The 17,399-nt window shown below is 52.9% G+C and overlaps 1 protein-coding gene, 1 long non-coding RNA gene and 1 other non-coding gene across 4 annotated transcripts in view; 1 reads left to right on the top strand and 2 right to left on the bottom strand.

Moving 5' to 3' along the window:
* Positions 1-13,973, top strand: part of LOC119256148 (uncharacterized) — a 33,665-nt gene extending 19,692 nt beyond the window's left edge. The window contains exons 2-4 of the long non-coding RNA XR_005127644.2: positions 1,143-1,294; positions 8,750-8,883; positions 13,771-13,973. This is a non-coding gene — a long non-coding RNA (uncharacterized LOC119256148). The remainder of the gene's footprint in view (positions 1-1,142; positions 1,295-8,749; positions 8,884-13,770) is intronic.
* EFCC1 (EF-hand and coiled-coil domain containing 1) overlaps positions 1-17,399 on the bottom strand; it is a 29,476-nt gene that overhangs the window by 7,146 nt on the left and 4,931 nt on the right. For both annotated transcript variants that reach the window (XM_037523918.1, XM_037523927.1), the window contains exon 3: positions 2,090-2,229. In XM_037523918.1, the coding sequence (XP_037379815.1) occupies positions 2,090-2,229 (140 nt within the window). The remainder of the gene's footprint in view (positions 1-2,089; positions 2,230-17,399) is intronic.
* Positions 1,142-1,302, bottom strand: LOC119237781 (U1 spliceosomal RNA). The gene has a single exon (XR_005123426.1). It is a non-coding gene; the product is annotated as a U1 spliceosomal RNA (small nuclear RNA).

Raw genomic sequence — 17,399 nt, 5'->3', positions numbered from 1 at the left:
GACTCCCCCTGCTCCCCACAGCTGCTCCCCCACCCCCATGCTCCATAAGGTACAGCCACGAAGACTGCTGAGGCCCCTTCCTGCCCCCAGTGGAGCCCCCCTTCCCGGGATTTTACACCGGGACACTGGGAGGGAGAAGCCTCCTTTTCTTCTTTACTCTCTAAGATGACACAAAAAGCCAGGGCCTGCCCGCGCCGGGAGAGGTGCGTGTAATTTCCACTTTAGGGCCCTGCAGTCCCAGCCAGGGGATCAGGCTGGGGGCGGGCTCTACAGAACACACACCAGGGTGAGTGGGTTTTCAGCTCTCAGGGGGCATGCCTCTGGCCCCTGGGGGGGAAAAGGGGGGTGTGTGTGTGTCATGCATGTAACTGCTGTGGCCCCCAGCATGGCTGGGCCTGGTGGGTGCACTACAAGTCCCAGGGCCTGCTGTGGCTGCCTGGTGCCTGGCATACCTCTCAGGCAGCTCCCACTCTCCTGGGGGAGCCCTCCACTCCCCACCCCACCCCCCGCCTCCCTCGCTCAGGAGACATGTGAGTCCCACCTGGCTTTGGTTCAGGCCGGGCAGGGACCAGTCTGAGCCAAGGAGACTGAGGCCAAACTTTGAGTCAAACTTCTGGGGAAGAGAGATGCCATCATGCCTCCATCCCTGGAGTTGAGGGCGTGGGTCTGGAGGTATCAGTGGCCAGCCTGTCAGTCTGAGGGGGGCGCCCTCTGCAAAGCAAGTCCATGCAGAGCAAAGCTGCAAAACCACAGGGATGGTTCTGCCACCTCTTAGCTGAAGACTGGTTGGATTGTATTGTTAATGGTTTTCTTTGAGTCACTTTGGACTGAATGGCTGACACTCACAGACAGATACCATCCTAACCGACACAGCTGTGCACCCCCAATCACTTGCAGAAGATCTGGGGTGGCCCGGGCAGCGGTATTTTTAAAAGGCTCTGGTGATGCTGGCACGTGAAAGGCCTGAGAACCCTCAGATGTCCTGACCTGGATGCCCTCCCCTTAGCCTGACACTCCCAGCTGGGTGGGCTCAGCGCCCTTCTGTTTTGTGTTAGTTAAAATGTGTCCCCGGTGCAGCAGTACCAGGGCTGAGTGGCCGTTCCATGACTTTTGGAGTGTGAGTGTATTTTTTTTTTCCCCAGGGGAGAGTGTGAATGTGGTCTCCCACTGCCACAGATTATGCAGTCAGTTTTCCACATTTGGGAAAATTGCAAGGGAGACACACCTGGACTGTGATGGAGGAAAGCCTCGCCCCAGGAAACCACCTTCATCATCATGGTGTCTCCCTTGCCAGGTAAGTATGTGAGTGTATTTCTGACATGGACATTTTGGTTTTCGTTCTGAGAATTTCTGATGTTAAGTGTGTATGTGTGCGCGCTCATGCATGGACACACACGTGCACACGAGCATGTGTCTCCACGTATACGTATGTATGTGTGTGCAGGTGTGCATGTTTGTATGTTTTGCCTCTCTGGGTATGTGCACACATCTGTGCATGCATGTTTTGTCCTCCTGGGTGTGTGTGTTGTCTGTGTACATGTGCACGTATATATGCATGTATGTGCTTTTGTGTGTGGTTATCATCACAGTCACAGTCTGGTGCTGGAGACAGGGGAGGAGGTGCGAAGATGGGTGGGAGCCATGGCGCCCAGCGCCCGCTAGCTCCTGCCCACACCCAGGCCAGGACAGCACAGCGGCACACCTCAGTCAGCTTTTCTCTCCTTTCCCCCTGATGACTCCACATTCACCAGGCCCAACTTCTTAAGACACTGAACCTTTTTATGGTCTTCTTGAGGGGTGACACTGCCAGCCCCTGCTTATATACCTCTGATGTTGGGGTGCTTACTCCACCCTGGCTTCTTGGGCATCCAACCCATCCCTTTGTGGGACTGAGAGTCCCTCAAGCTGGAACCTGCTTCTCTGGAAGCCACCTTCCCCCACTGCTGTGTTTTTAAGTTTGAAAAAATTAAAATTTGGGACACCCAGTCCCAGCAAGTGGGGGTTCTGCTTGGAAGCTGAATGGTCAGACTGGGTCACATTCAGATCCATTGTCAGCCTGGCAGTAAGTCTGAGTGTGCGGGGAACAAACCTTCGTCAAAGGGTCTGCTCTCGGAGCTACTGTCTGGAGGGGTCTCTGGGCCTCTAGTCCCACTGTCCTCAGGTTCATCACTCTTGGCATCTGGCCCTGAGCTGGCTCGTGGTAAGGTTGGGAGCTGGGTGCCCTCTGACCTGTGGGCAGGGAGAAAGACACGGGCATTGAGAGAAAGGAGAAGGCTCCGCCAACTTTCTGCAGTGGGATTGTGTGCGCCCTCCCCCTGTCCCACTTTACTCTGTGCAGATAAGCTGCCTCTGATGTGCCTGAAGAAGGCCCTGGATTGTCTGTGACTGACCCTAAAAGCCCTTAAAAGCTTCTGTTCTTGCCCTTAAAAGCTGTTAACTGAAGCATCTCTTTTCGGGCTTTGAAGAACCTGCTTTACCACCGTGAATCACTCTTCTTGATATTCCAGGGTTCTTACGTTTTAAATATTCATTTTTCATATTCCTGAAGTCACAAGGTCAGGGGAAAAAGAAAAAGAAATTTGTCATAAACATGAAAATGTTCATTAATGAACTGGCCACTTACTGAGTTTTCACCCCTTTGTTTTACAACATGACCCTTACCCATCTTTTCAGCATCTCAGCCTCTCCCTGAAGGCAGATGTAACAATTCACTATGAATGGTCTGCTTGGTAAAACTGCAAAGCTTGAAAAAGGGGGCAATGCATTTACTAGGATCAAATATTAGTGGAAAACAAGGGCTGCTTGAAGCGCAGGCAGAACCCCTGGTGGCGGGAATGTGGCAGGGTTGGGTGTTTGTGGCCAAGGAGGAGGAAATCAACATGATTAGGAAGCGCCAGGAGTGCCAGAAGAGACTCCAGAATTGGGGAATCCCTAGTAAAATGGACACTTCTCATAATGTTGCCAAAGGGATGAGGGTACACCACTGGGTTCTCACAGCTTTGTTGGAAAAATTATTCCAAAGGAATAAGCAACCCTGAACCCTTCTGTGTCTCAGCATTAGTGCATTGAGCTTTTAAAGCACTTTTTTAAATGAATAAAAAACTAAAAACAAAATTATGACGTGAGCCAGCAATCTTATTTCTGGATATACATTAAAAAAAAAATGAAAGCAGGAACTCAAGCAGATATTTGTACAGCTGTGTTCATAGCAGCATTATTCATAGTAACGTAGAAGTGACCCAAGTGTCCATCAATAATGGATAAACAAAATGTGGTTTCTATGGTAGAATCCTACTCAGTCTTACCCAGGAAGGAACTCAGAATCTGCTACGACATGGTGGAGCTCAGAGACATTACACTAAGGGAAATAAGGCAAACCCAGAAGTCCGGGCACTGTGGAGGTCTGCTATATGAGGTACCTGGAGGAGTCAAGTTCACAGAGAGGAAGTGGCATGCGGTTGCCAGGGGCTGAGGGGCCTGGGAGTGAGGATTTAGTGTTTATTGGGGATAGAGTTTCGGTTTGGGAAGAAGAAAAGGATTCTGGAGATAGATGTGGTGATGGTTGCACAACTTTGTGAACGTACTTAATGCTGCTGAATTGTACACTTAAAGGTGGTTACATTTTATGTTATGTATAGATTTACATTGGAAAAAATGAATGGTTGAAAAGATCACTTGATTTTATTAAATAGTAAACTCGTTTTAATAATTTTGTTTTTATTTTTCAAGTTAGTCTCATGTCACAAACACACACTACTTTTCACCTTGGTCCCATTTTATGTGGATTCATTTTAATGCATTTAAATATCAGTGGAAAACAAGGACCCTTGTCCTTATTTCAGGAGACCCTATTTGGAGTCACTGGTCAGTTCTTGGGCCTCTGCACAGACCTCACTACAAGAAAACTTTCTTGCAGGGATTGCTGACTAAGAATGGAATGGGGTCCCTAGGTAGATAGTGAGCTTCCTGGCAGGGGAGGTATGCAAGCAGGTAAAGGGCTTCAGTGGTGGAATTTTGAAGAGTTGAACAAGACAATATCTAAATCTTCCCAATATGTGAAACTTTTCCCCACTCCATCCCCCCAAATTATTTAAGGGTTTCAACAAGCAAAACAAGATGGAAAATTCTTAGCCTGGCACAGGCTGGCCCCAGTATACTGGGTCTCCACTCCCCGCAGCTACTGGACCCCAGCCCTGCTCTAAGGGCAGCTTCCCGCATCAACAGCAGTAATAATACTGGGTCTTTTAGATGCTGACTGGATGTCGGATGCTCTTCTTAGGACTTGAAATGTTTTCCTGACCACAGTCCTGGATGATTTTGCAGATGAGGAAACGGAAGCCCAGCAAGCTAGAGTAACCTGCCAGGGCTGCACAACTTGAATGTGGAGGAGCTGGGATTTACACTTGGCCGGTGGCAGAAGGGGAGCTTGGAAGGCAAACTGGGGTGACCCCGCCCAGCTGCTGTGTTCATTAGGCGACTCCAGGTCACATGCAGTGAAGTGGGGAAGAGGAAGCCACCAAGAGCAGTTTGGAGAGCAGGACAGATGAGGACACACTTTGGAATTTTCCAAGAAATAAAGTGTGGCTTCAGAGAAACAGCAGTTCCCCAGGGAGGCCGGGGTGTGCCACTCCTGACTTGTAATTAGCATCTAACTGCTTCTGTCAGCTGGCTCCATCTGCAGCTTCGTCCCCGTTATCATACAAGCTTGCTGTAATATCTCAACCTTAAAACAAAGAAAACAAGCTTCCCCGCCAGATGGCTTCCCTTAGCTACCACCCCGTCTGTTTACAGCAAAACTCCTTGAAAGCGCTGCCTCTGCTCCACATGCCATTCAGTCCTGCCTTGTCACCCAGCACTGCCCTTTGCTAGATTAATGGCTGTTTGTCGCATGTGGCCTACAGAAAGGATCGAAGGTCCATTCCTCTCACTAGAGCACGTTCTTCCCGTGGCTTCCGGGAGAATGCTCACCACCCCTCACCCCCAGCGCGCCTTGTCTACTTTGCTGGTTGTCTTCATCCTGAGCCCTAGTGATTTCTCCGTCTCCACCCCATCTCTGTGCTGTGGTCTGTGCTGTGCTGTGGCTTTTGGCCCCATGATTTCCAGTTGGCGTCCACCCTGCCCCCGGTGCAGTTTCCTAACCAGCTCCCCAGCTAAACTGCTGCGTTGGCACCTCCACGTGGGCATCCCCACTGGCATCTCAGAAGCTGCCCGTCACCCTCAACTTCCTCCCCCTGCTCCTCCTTCCTTTCATGGAAAGTGGTCATTGGGCTGGGCCACTGAGCTCATGCGTGAGGGTCAGGGCACAGCCCAGTGGCATAGCAGAGGGCTGTTGTGTGCCTGTCATCTTGTGGCACCTCCCATGCCTGGGTCTGTGCAGGTCAGGAGAGGATGTGAGAGGAGGAAGAGGGGACAGGAGTGTGGCCCCTGCCCTCCGCAGACCTCTGGTGGAAACAGGACCAGAAGCAGGGAGCACAGAGAGCATCCTTGCTTTTCAGGGCCATACTCCCTGGACTCAGGGCCTCACTTTCACACAGATGAGCATGCTGGGTCAGAAGAGCAGGGACAGTGTCCTGGAGGGGACAGGACTTGGTGCTGAGTAGAATGGGAGAGACGTGAACAGATGTGTCTGGGGACAGGAGCGGGCAGTAGGGACAGAGCAGAGGACTCCCAGAGCAGACTGGGAGGGGCTGAGGAAGACCCTGGCTGGGTACCCTACCTCTGGGCTGGGGTTATGTGTTCTATTTTGGGCAACACTCATTCCCTGGATCTTGGAGTCTGGTCTCTCTCAGAGGAGGTAAAGATTAAGTCACAGGCATGGTAGGGGTGCCACCACCTCCAAAGCTGGGCCATATTCCATTGTCCCACCCCCAGTTTCACCCAGCCTTGCACAGTCCCGCTCTCGTTTGTCTTACTGATGGTGGGTGCCGGGTTAGGTTTGCATGTATTAGGTTGCATCAAGTGCAACTGCAGATTTTAACTGTTTTTGGCCTATAAAAGGGCAATTTAAAATGGTTCAGGCTAATAGGAGGTGCCCATAAAATATTAACTGGCTGCAAACCCACCATATACCCTGGTTTGTGAAAGGTTTTCTTAGGATTTTCTGGGGCCCAAAACTTATGGGAGTAAATGAATGAATGATACAATTAGCAGTAATTCAGGTGAGGAAGAAGGCTTGGTCAGGTTGGGACAAGGCCAGAGCCCAGGGGCTCCCCAGCCCCCTCCCTTCACCTTCTGTTCTTGGATTGTTCCAGAAAGCATTAGCTTTGGAGCCACAACACCCAGGTTGAGTCCCAGCTCCATCACTTTCCAGTTCCAAGCAGCTGCTTCCTGTGGGTCAGGGCTAAGCCATCTGCCCACCTCCCAGAGGAGTGGACCCTTAAAGTGAGAGGATGATGGGGTCCTTCCCAAACTGCAGGCATTTTGGGTCACTGGTCCTGTTGTTTACTAACACAGATTTTCTAAAGGAAAAGATAGTCACCAGTAACGAAAAGCCAGTATCTCTTGCAATAAATAGAAACCATAAAAATATATAAAGTGATGACCACAAAAAAAATTAGTCAGTGCTATAGCTACATCTTATTTTCTCTCTGCCTCTGCTGACCACAGAGCTGTTTGTGCTAGGGAAAGAGCTTAGCAGTGTTAGGATGAGCTAGAGATTGATCAGTTCCAGACCAGGACTTGAGTAAATCAGGGCTGGAAAGGCACAGTGAAGGGCCTGCCTCCCGGCTCCATGCCTGGCTTATGATCCCATACTTCGCTGCTGCACCTCACTGGGGAGCCATGGAGGGGCTGCTGGGTGCTTCTGAGACCTGCAGAGCTGTCTGTCATTCTTTGCTTTTCAGGACCCACCTCATGCCCTCACTTCCGGACAGATTGAGTCCTTGCGTGCGGTCGGGTGTCCCCCCAGCTGGCCACATCTGTACACTGCCCAGAGCCCCAAGTGAGCCTCTGATGTCTTCCTCCTGCCGGAGGCCAATGGCCACATCTGGCCACCAGCCCGGCGGCTTACATAATCATCAAGGGCCAGATGTTTTTCTTCCCCTCTCCTCCAGGCCTGGCAGCTCCTGGCTCCTGGCTTAAGGCCTTCAGTAGCCAGACCCCTCCCTCAGTTCTGTAATGCAGAGGGTGGTGAGGAGCTGGCAGGTCTGGTGTCTATCCCACTGGCCGGTCTCTTCATTTCTTCTAACCTGCGCTGTCTAGTATGGCAGCCACTAGTCACTTGCAGCTACTTAAATTAATGAAATGAAAAAAGGCCAAAAATGTATGAGCCACATTTCAAGTGTGCAGTTGCCATATGTGGCTGTGGCTACCAGGCTGGACAGTGCTTATACAGACCATTTCCAGCATCAGAAAGTACTGCTGGACAGTGCTGAACTGAAGGCTTATTAAAAGTTAATCTAGTAGTTCACAGTCGTTTTGCCTGAATTCTCATTTGAAAGCCACTGTTTTCTATTCAGTTCAATGTTACAATTCACTAATACACCCCTGCGGTGCCAAGTTTGCTCACACTACAGTTATTTGAACCTAGAACTTGAATCTGTTGGTGTATAAACAAAAAATGTACCACAAATGAGGTTCCACACCTCCTCATCAGAACCATTTGATGGTGATCAAAGCACTAGGATGAACACTGATCAGGGGTCTGCTTGGGCTTCTTCATCCCATGGGAATAAAGATAGTTGCCCCTGTACTGCGTGGGGAAAGTGCAGCTGTCTCCATGGCCTGAAAGGGTGTATAGTCTGGGTGTATTAAAGCCCTAAATGTGAAGGGTAGAGTTATAATCGGAGAATATATAATGGGATAGCTTTGTGACCTAATGACATCAAAGAACACACAGGCTGGTGGGTGTCCCGTGGCCAAATTATGCATTAGCCTCCCAGGACCCAGCAGTTCCTTCACCAGATATATATTCTGAGGACTAGCACACTAGTCTGCCTGGAAGAGGATGCTCGCCAGTGTCATCTGGGGAGAGGGATATAGGAGTGGGTGGGCACTCTCAGGAGGGGGAGGCGGTGGGCAGATGTGCACACAACACATGCACCGAAAACACCCAACACTGAGCACAACACGCAAGCAGCAGAGTGAGACGGAAGACTCAAAGAGAAGGTAAACCCAAAAATGCACACTTTGCAAGAACACAGACCAACAAGAAGATACACAGAAATCAGATGAGATTGGTTGCCTGCGGGCAGGAAGGGGCATGGGAATAAAAAGTGAGAAAATCCTTTGCTTCCTTCACTCCAGTCCAGGTCTCCTGCACGAGTGGTGGGTCAGTGGCCCAGAGTGTGCAGCATAACAATCTCAGGACATTACTGTTTAAGTCGGGGGTTGGCAAACCTTTTCATAGGAATAGAGTAAATATTTCAGGCTTTGCAGCCCACACGGTCGCTGCTACAGCCATTTAATGCTGCAATTATCGGTGGAAGCAGCTACAGATAATATATAAACAAATGAATTTGGCTGTGTTCTGAGAAAACTTAGTGGACATAATTTGAATTTCAAGAAATGTTTGTGTGTCAGGAAATACTCCTTTTTGAGTTTCCTCAACCATTTCAAAAATGTAAAAATCGTAGCTCGCATATTATACAAAAATAGGCATGGGGCTTGATTTGGCCTCTGGGTGTTAGCTTGCTGCCCCACCCCACACACACACCCCCCCAGCTGAACTGATAGCTTTTATTCCTGAGTTCATTCCAGGGGAAACATGTTCAATCACTGTGGTGAACTGAGGTATCACCTTTATCCCCAGAGCCAGCCAGCACCTTCTGGATTTGCCGAGAATTCTGAGTGAGGTTATGGAATAAAGCCGCCATCTGGGGTGAAAGGACCACCTTGAAGGCAGCAGGGACTCTCGTGACCGGCCAGGACAGTGTGACCATCTGGGTAAGCAGAGGGAGGGCTTTTGTTTGTCGCTGATGTGTGAAGCGGGTAGAGGGCTGACAATCTCCAGGACACACACCAGGGGAGGTTCGTGCGAGTCTGGAGGCATAGGGCATGAGACAGCAGCAAGAGTGGGGGAGGTACCCCAGCAAACTGCTATACCAGCTGCATCTGCCCCACCCCTTGCTTTCTGCCTGAGTCTGGCCTTGCAACCCACCCACTGATTCTGTTACTTCTGGGGCGCCCCTCTGAGCAGTTCCTTTCCAATTGCAATGAGCCAGTGCTGGCTTTTGTTGTTTGCAACCACAAACTCCTTGCTGGTGCCAGCTTCAGCAACTGATTTCACTTATCTGAACTTGATCTTTCCAGTGAAATGTCTGTCTCACCGTGGCGGGTGCCATGGTTCCTGCTGGGGTGGGCAGAGTTTCCAGCAGTGACCCTCAAGATTCCACATCCTAATTCCTGCAACCTGTTAATGTGAAGAGGTGTCACCTGGGATGGTGTTTGTGTCACCTGCAACAGCTGACCGTACTGGCATCATGTCCCAGTATAGTCACAGGGGTTCCCTGAAGAGCAGAGTCCCTTCTCTATTGGCACAGAAGAGGAAGTCAGGGAGGCCTGAAGTGGAAGATGAAGTGGAATGCCAGGAGCAACGCTTGGCCCATGGCCATCAGGGAAGAGGGGAACTCAGTCCTGCAGCCACAAGAAACCCAGTTCTGCTGACACCTGGATGAGCTTGGAAACAAGATTCTTACTGAGTCCGCCAAGGAAACCCTGATTTCAGCCTTCTGAGAACCTCATGAGAACCCAGGGCTCTGGCCTCCAGAGTTGTGAGATCATAAGTGGGTGTTGTTTTAAGCCACTAAGTTTGTGATAATTTGTTGTGGTTGCATGGAAACCAAACCCAGCTGCCCAAGCATTCTCACCCTACCTTGTCCTGTGTTGACACAACCTCCATCATGCTTTCAGGCACAGAGGACTGTGCTTCTGGAGAAATTAGAGTGGTCTAAGCTGATTGTGATGTTTCCTTCCTTTTACCAAGGATTGGCTTAGGAACAGGCATGTGGTGTACTTCTAACCAGTGAGAGGTGAGGGAGAGTCTGCCAGAAGGGTCTCTGGGGAAAGGGAAGTTGAAGGAGGAAGTTACTTTTCTGTCACTGGATGTGGTGGTGATGCCTGAGGCCCTGGCAGCTGTCTTGGGGCTGTGAGGACCCATGCTAACAGGCCAAGATGACAAGCGGAAGACAGTGGAAAGGTGGAGCATGAGGTCCTTGCAGATGTCACTGAGCTGTGAAGGAACTGCTCTCTTCTGGACTTGGGGTCATCATTGCTTGTGGTGGCCATTCTCAGCCGGGGTTTCTGTCACTGAAGCCTAAAGCTTTATCCTAGCACCGCTTAGGGGTTCACGGGGTTGTGCCTTGGCGTCTTTGGCATAGTGCTTCATGACTGGCAAGCTCTCAGAAACGTTGGATCAGGCTTCATCCTGTGTCTGCTCCCCTCCTGCCTCTGCTCCCGGGTGAGTCAGGTTCAGCCAGAGAAGCTGGGTCAGTGGGGGACAGCCAGCTGTGTCTGTGGCTACTTTATTCCATGGGGGTGGCTACTGTGATTGAGGGCTGGCTCTGCAAGTCTAAAACCCACCTCAGGGGGAGACAAGGGGCCTGGATCCAGGCCCTGTCTACAGATGAAGCCTCCTCTTTTTCAGGGAGGCCTCAGCCTCACTGTAAGGCCTTTCAGGTGATTAAATTGAGCTCACCCAGATTTTCCAGGATAATCTTTACTTAAAGTCAGCTGCTGTGGACTTCAGTTATGTCAGCAGGGGCCTTCACAGCAACTGTAGATTAGCGTCTGAGCCACCAGGGACAGTGACCAAGCGGCACATCAAGATGACACATCAAAAGATCCCCCCTGTACTACCCAGGGCTCAGCATTTTCTGCAATGGATGGAAAATGTCACTGGCATTTGCTTCACTCTCTGCTTTCAACCCTCTGAGACACTCAGCAAGCTTTGGGAAGCTGCAGGACTGACAGGACCCAGCCAGGCCAGGGCCCTCAAGGGGGGTGTCAGCAGACCAGCCACATCACTGAGCCTGCCCCGGAGGTCCTGGGGCACACACACATGCTTCCTCTGCTGCGTGGTGTTTCCTGAGCAAAGCCTCTCAGGAAGCAGAGACTGGTGTGTAAAAACAAGAGAACAACAGTAGGAAGAAGAGCACAAGAGGGGGCCATCGGAGGAAGAGGTGAAAATAAACCACAAAGAGGTCCGTGTGGGACAGTCCAGGGGTCCTCTCAGCCTGGGAAGCACTCATATCGCGTGTCACCCCCCAGTACTGGCTGCCACCTTTACTGGCTGGTGTGGAGTCAGGTGTGCCCTGCGCCCCTCTTGGGGTCGGTGCAGGGTGACTCGCGGTGCCCAAGGATCTCTGAGGCCTCTTTGGCCTGAGCTGCTCATTTTGTTCTGTAATTTGCCCAGCAGACGCATTGTTGGCCAGCCATGTGCGGCTGCTGGGGGCACTATACTGGGCAGAAGAATGACCCTGACCTCATGGAGCTCGCGGTCCCCCGGGAGGTGGGCCTCCATCACAAATCACAAAAGGGCCTTGAGGGAAAGGCCAGGGGCTGTGAGAGGCAATAGGAGTAGACCAGATGGACTGGGGTGTAGATGAGCTGGCAACGTGGATGAGCATTAGTCAGGAGCAGGCTGTGGGAAAACTGAGGGGGGCCTGCTCGCCCAGAATGCCCAATCTGGTGGGCTCCAGGAATGGAAGGATCATGGTGCCTGGAGGTGTGTGCGTGCGGGGCAGAGTGGAGGAAGCTGGGGGGGGGGCAGGGGGGAGGGAATGGGAGTCGGGGCAGAGCCCTGGCTGGTGTTTGTCCTGAGGGCACCAGGAAGCTACAAGGTTAGGTGAGTGTGGAAAGGTCCACCTTGGCCTCTGCATGGTCAGTGGGCCAGAGAGGAGTTAGGAGTCCCATCCAGGGGTGGGGCAGGGCAGGGTGGTGGGCACACATGGAGGGGGCAGGATCAAGGGTGGGGTGCATAGGGAGGGGGCCTCTGGGCTCTTTTCCTGCCCTTTGTTTGGTCCATCCTCATCGGTCACTTTCCAACTTGCTTGGCCCCTCCAGACCAGCACAGATGAGCCAAGTTCATTCCCATCTGCTGCCGACTTCGCCCCCACCGCACGTCTCACAGATTGCTCCTTCCCTCTGGCCACTCAGGTGTCAACTGCAGAAGCCTCCTGTCATGGTGTGAATTCTCTCCCCAAACGTACACATGGAAGCTCTAACCTTTGGTCCCTCAGAACGTGGCTGTGTTTGGAGGCTGTGGCTGGGGAGAGGTGCTCAAGTTAACGTGAGGCCACTGAAGGGCCCCTCCAATCTGGTGTGTCCCTATAGGAAGAGGAGGCGAGGATACATACACACATGGAGAATGATGCAGGGAGAGGACCACCGCCCGCCACCCACAGCTGAGGAGAGAGACTGCGCCCTCAGAGAACCAGCCCTGCTCACTCCTGGCTCCTGCGCTGCCGGGCCCAGAACTGTGAGGTGGCAGGTGCTGTTGAAGCCCCAGCCCGCGGCACCTGTTGCACAGCCCAGGCCAGCAAGACTCCGCCCCAAGTGCTGGAGTGAAGCTGGCACCTCCACCTCACCTCCCCCTATTCATCCTGTTGGTGTCGCCCATTGGTGGACACCCCCACCCCCACCCCAGACATCAGCTCTGTGAGGTCAGGGACCTTGTCCTGCCCATGCTGTTCCCCTCGTATCCAGGACAGCACAGGCACTTTTGGGACACATGACAAAAATTTGGTTGAATAAAGAAAAGTCTGGTTATTTCTGACAGTAAATCACGAAGAGACAACATGAGGAATCTCTGTACCCCCTTACCGGGCTCTGACTTAGGGTGGCCCTACGCATCCCCACGTCACCTCAGTCCTCTCAGACGTGTCCCTCTCCGTCCCCTATTCAGATCAGGTGACAGAAAGTCTCATGTTTCTGGCAGTCCAGGCACTGCCTTGCAGGAGGAAGGCACCGGCTCTCCTGGGCCAGGCACTCTGTGGACTTGGTGGCAGCAGGAGCATAGACTAGGGGCAGTGGCACTCCCAGCCCAGGGGACTGTCCATGTGACCCAGATCTGGTCAGTCAGACTGGCAGTGATTGCTCCATAGCAGTCACCCCATCAGCCTGCTCTGTCACTGGCGCCATGACTGGCTCGAGGATGGACAGGGCCATGTTAGGTCAGCAGAGCTGATCTGAGGTTCTGCTGTGACTACAATGAAAGAAAAGCTCTTTCTGTTGGGAGTGACCAGGAGAACAGGAGTCAGTCCTGTGGTGTCGCAGCTCTTGCCACCATGAGGGAAGAAGGAAAGCAGAGCCAGTCAGAGGAAAGCAGAGAGGAAGCTGCCCAGGGGCCACCACCTGAGCTCTGGATTCAACAATGCCTTAAACCAAATGCTCTTAGAATTTTTAGTTGACAAATAAGTAACTTTTTTTTTTTTTTAAAGTGGTTCCACCAGGCCTCCCTGGTGGCACAAGGGGTTAAGCACAGCACTGTGAAGCTATCTGCACCCACTGCAGCACGAGTTCAATCCCCAGCCAGGGAGCAACCCACATGGCGCAGCAGACCTCTCCTGACTCGCCTGCTGCTCCCCTCAGCAGTGTATTTCAGTAGATCTGCTTGTTCTACTCCCCACTCAGTCTCTGGTGAATCCTCCCACCCCCCACACCTCTGGCCTGTACCCCAGTTCTTATATGCATAAATAAATAAATCTTTAAAAAACAAACAAAAAAAGTGGTTCCAGTTTGGCTTCAGTCATTAAGAACTAAAATACTGAATATAGTGTGAACTTCCTCCACTGGAAGAAGGGTATTTGTTTCTTTCCATTTCTCTCTGCACAGCACCACCTGGAGAGCCTGTGCGCCAGTTTGGCCCATCAGAACACCCTGGGGACCATGGTACCTGCTCCCTCATGCCCTCCACAGTGGCACTGGCCAGGGTCTGCAGAAGTGTCAGCACCTCCCACACTGCAGGCACACGTCAGGGTCCTAGCTCAGCACCTTGGAGCTACAAGCATGCCCGGCCTCCACCTGCTGCTACAATGTCTCGTGGGTAAGCAGCACGACCTTGTGTGGATGGGACCTCCCTGGACAAGGGGCAACGCCAACATGTGGCAGGCCCTCTAATTTTCTGGAAAAGCACAGTGCTGCACATGAAAGCTCCAGCATCTGGCTCCAACGCCCAAACATCCGCTCTTTCATTTTCCCTCTGCACAGTGCCTTGTGCAGTCTTAATCTTTCTTGGTCTTCACTCCCCAGGGGAAGCGCATGAGGTGGATGTTTGTTGTTTCTGTCTGACCTGCATCCTTCTATCTTGTAGCAGCCCCCACCCCCACCCTACAGCCACCCTCCCAGCCCACACGTTGGGTGTGGGGTATGCTCTAGTCCTGGCCAGCTGGAGTACTCCCCTCCCCCTGCCCCACCCATACGCAAGGGGATCCTAGATGTGGCCCCATCACCTGGCTGGGTTGGGCAGCATTCTTCCCTGGGCCTTTTTCTCCAGGAAAGTGTGTTGGCTCACCAAATTTGAAAAGTTCTAAATGTGGGGTCATTGTAGCCACTCCTTGCAGTGTGCAGCCAGGTGAGTGCAATTGAGCAGAGATGGGGAGGGAGGGAGCATGCTGGGGGCACAGGGGTTTAAAGTCTGTGGCGCAGACACATAAACGCTGCACAGGTGAGGAGGCTCCCCACAGGTGAGGGCCAACTGGCGGCAGGGACATTCACTGGGTGCTTATGTGCCCAAGCCAATTTGACTGTTATTGTTTCCTTAGTCCTTACCCTGTGATATAGGCATTAAAATTAACCGTGTTTTCCAGGTGAAGAAACAGAGGCATGCAGCTTCCCGAGAAGTGTCAAGGCACCGAAGATAATGTACAGCATTTAGAGGTAAGTGGACAAGGTGGGTCATGGCCAGTGGTGACTGGCCTGGCACCTCAGGCCACCCTGAGTCCTGTGGCTGCCCTACCCAGGGAGCTGGTGCCTCAGTTCTTGTAACCATCTGCATATGCCTAAGGGCCCCTGCCCAGCTTGGGACTGGAGGAGCTGGGACTTGAAAGCAGGGGTCTCAGTGCACCCCCTTACCTAACCAGGAAGGTGCAGGAGCCAGAGGTTACTCCCAGCCCACGCGAGGGCAGTGGCAGAGCCTGAGACTCTTGGGCTCCTGAGGACTGAGTCCCTCTCAGGCTGTGCCCCGACTTGCAGGGTGGCCTTGGGTAGATTGCTGTCCCATTCTGGGCTCCAACTTCCTCTCTGGAGCTCAAGATCCTGCTCTCTGCAAGGGCAGGAAGCCCTAGGCCCTGGGCTAGCACCAAATGCCTGGGCTCAGGAACTGCCCTCAGAGAAACTGCCCAGGGCCATGGAACCAGGATAGATCTCTCTGGGAGACGTGATTAGTGATGGAACAGTTCAACCACTGAGCCACACTCCACGGTGCCTCTACTCCCGGGGCCTGAAAAAGCCTCTCTTTTTTTTTTCCCTTTTTTTAAAATATATTTCTTACATCATTTTTCAATTTTGCACAATTTATGCCTTTTCATCTTGGTTATATTCCCCATACAATTGCACCCCCCCTTATTTTGACCCTAATCCCTCCTCTCCCCACCCCCAGGCCTCCCTTCTTCCCCCCCCCCCCCCCCCCCCGCTCCCCACCCTGTGTGACCCTGCTTTGGCATTGCACTCACGTGGCTTCTGGGCAGGCTGTGCTTTCCTACACAGAAAAGAACTGCCGGCCCCTTTCCTTCTGCCTGTAGTAGCTGTGGCAGCCACGCGGCCAGATGAACGTTGAAAAGAGCTGACTCCCAGCCTTCTGGTTAGTTGTGGACAGTGAACCCCGATGTAGTTAAGCCACCATTCGAACTTGCCACTGAAAACAGTCCTAACTGATAAATCCTCTACTACGGACATTTTCCCAGGGGTTCACCAGACTGTTTTTAGACTAAAGTGGCTTGACACTCCCTGCCCTGCCTAGCCATGGTGCGTGACCTGTGGGCAGTGGCGCGAGTGAAAAATTGTACTGCTGGACCTGGGCTCCCACCCCGCAGGCCTGTCTGCATCCCCAGGGCCCAGGTGGGGAGGCGGCAGGTGCCCCAACGGCACTGTCCCATTGTGAGCCCTGGGTATTGTCCCGGGAGAAAGAGTTCCCACCAGCGCCCACCCACACACCGGCTCCCAAGGATAATGGATGCTGAGACCAGACCTGCCGCCTCCGGCTCCAGATGGTGCCATGGACCCCACCGCCCTGCCCCCACTCAGCTTCCTTCCCTCCCTGCCAATGATTTGGGCCCCCCAGGTCAGGCGGGCTGCTGCCATGGGCAGAAGAAAGGAGGTGGCCCTCCGATGGCCTCAGCTTTATGTTCCCTCCATGGTGGCCGCTGCCCTTGGGTCCTCCCCTCCTCCTTCCTGGCCTTTTCATCCTCCCCAGCAACAAAGCCAATGGGGACAGACTGGTGGCCCCTCCTCCTCCAGCTCCAGCTGAGCGGGTTTCTGTCTTCTCTGAGTTTGAGCCTAGGCCCGCCCAGCAGTGCTAGCCCCTGACTGCCTGCCCAGGTCTCCTTAAAGGTCCAGCTGCTCCTGGGAGGTGGGGTGGTGGGGAGAGGGAGGGAGGGAGGGCAGGGAATGGCTAGGATGTGGGGGCTGCAAGAGAAGACCAGAGATACCACAACCACCAGGGGCCTTCCACTGAGTTAGGGATTTCCAGCCACCCCCCACCCCCACCCCAGCACCACTCCCCCAAAGCCGGATCAGGCCATTGGCCAGCTCTGGGCATGCCTGTGCTTGCCCATGCCCCTTTCGCCAAGACAGTTTGAAAGTCGGCAGCCATGCCTTAATGCAAGCCCCAGACTGGGTTCTGGGCCAAAGAAATGCCAAGACCTGGTGCTTCCAGGGGGGCTAGCGGGTAGGGCAGGAGACCACCTGCAGTGACCCGCTCCCCCTGTTCCACAGCAATTTCTGAAGCACCAGAACAGGCACAGGTTGGCAAGGGCACAGAGTGCCCCCAAACCACACCTCAAAACATTCAGCCTCCTGGAGAAGCTGACTGTGACAAGCATGTCCCACACTAACAGGCTCCCTCCCCAGCGGGCCGCTGTCCAGGACTTTCCAGTTGCTGCAGGCAGGGGGTGTGTTGTTAAGCGCCTGGGATTTAGGCCCCTTGGTTCTCCCGGGAGGACCTACCTCAGTCTCTGGGTAGTGACTAGGGTTTGGCCAATCAGATCACTCAACTATCCTGTCCCATCTCCCCTGCCCCACCCCAGAACAGGTTCAGGGCTGAACATGTTTTCAGGTTGGTCCAGTGAGGTTGAAAGGACATTGATAGGAATCGGGAAACTCAGGTGAGCCCTTGAACAGTGAAGTGTTGGCCTTGTGACATGAGTAGCATCCCCTCCTGAGGCTGGTTCCTCACCAGAGGAAAGCTGAACCCCAGAGCACCGTCAGAAGGCCAGAGTGAGTTGGTTTCTGGGAAAGTGCTGGAA

Source organism: Talpa occidentalis, unplaced genomic scaffold, assembly GCF_014898055.3.
Source record: "Talpa occidentalis isolate TD23 unplaced genomic scaffold, MPIMG_talOcc4v2.1 talOcc4.10, whole genome shotgun sequence".
In the NCBI taxonomy this organism is placed as follows: Eukaryota; Metazoa; Chordata; class Mammalia; order Eulipotyphla; family Talpidae; genus Talpa; species Talpa occidentalis.
The sequence above is the reverse complement of the archived record's forward strand: the minus strand, read 5'-3'. Positions and strand labels throughout refer to the sequence as shown.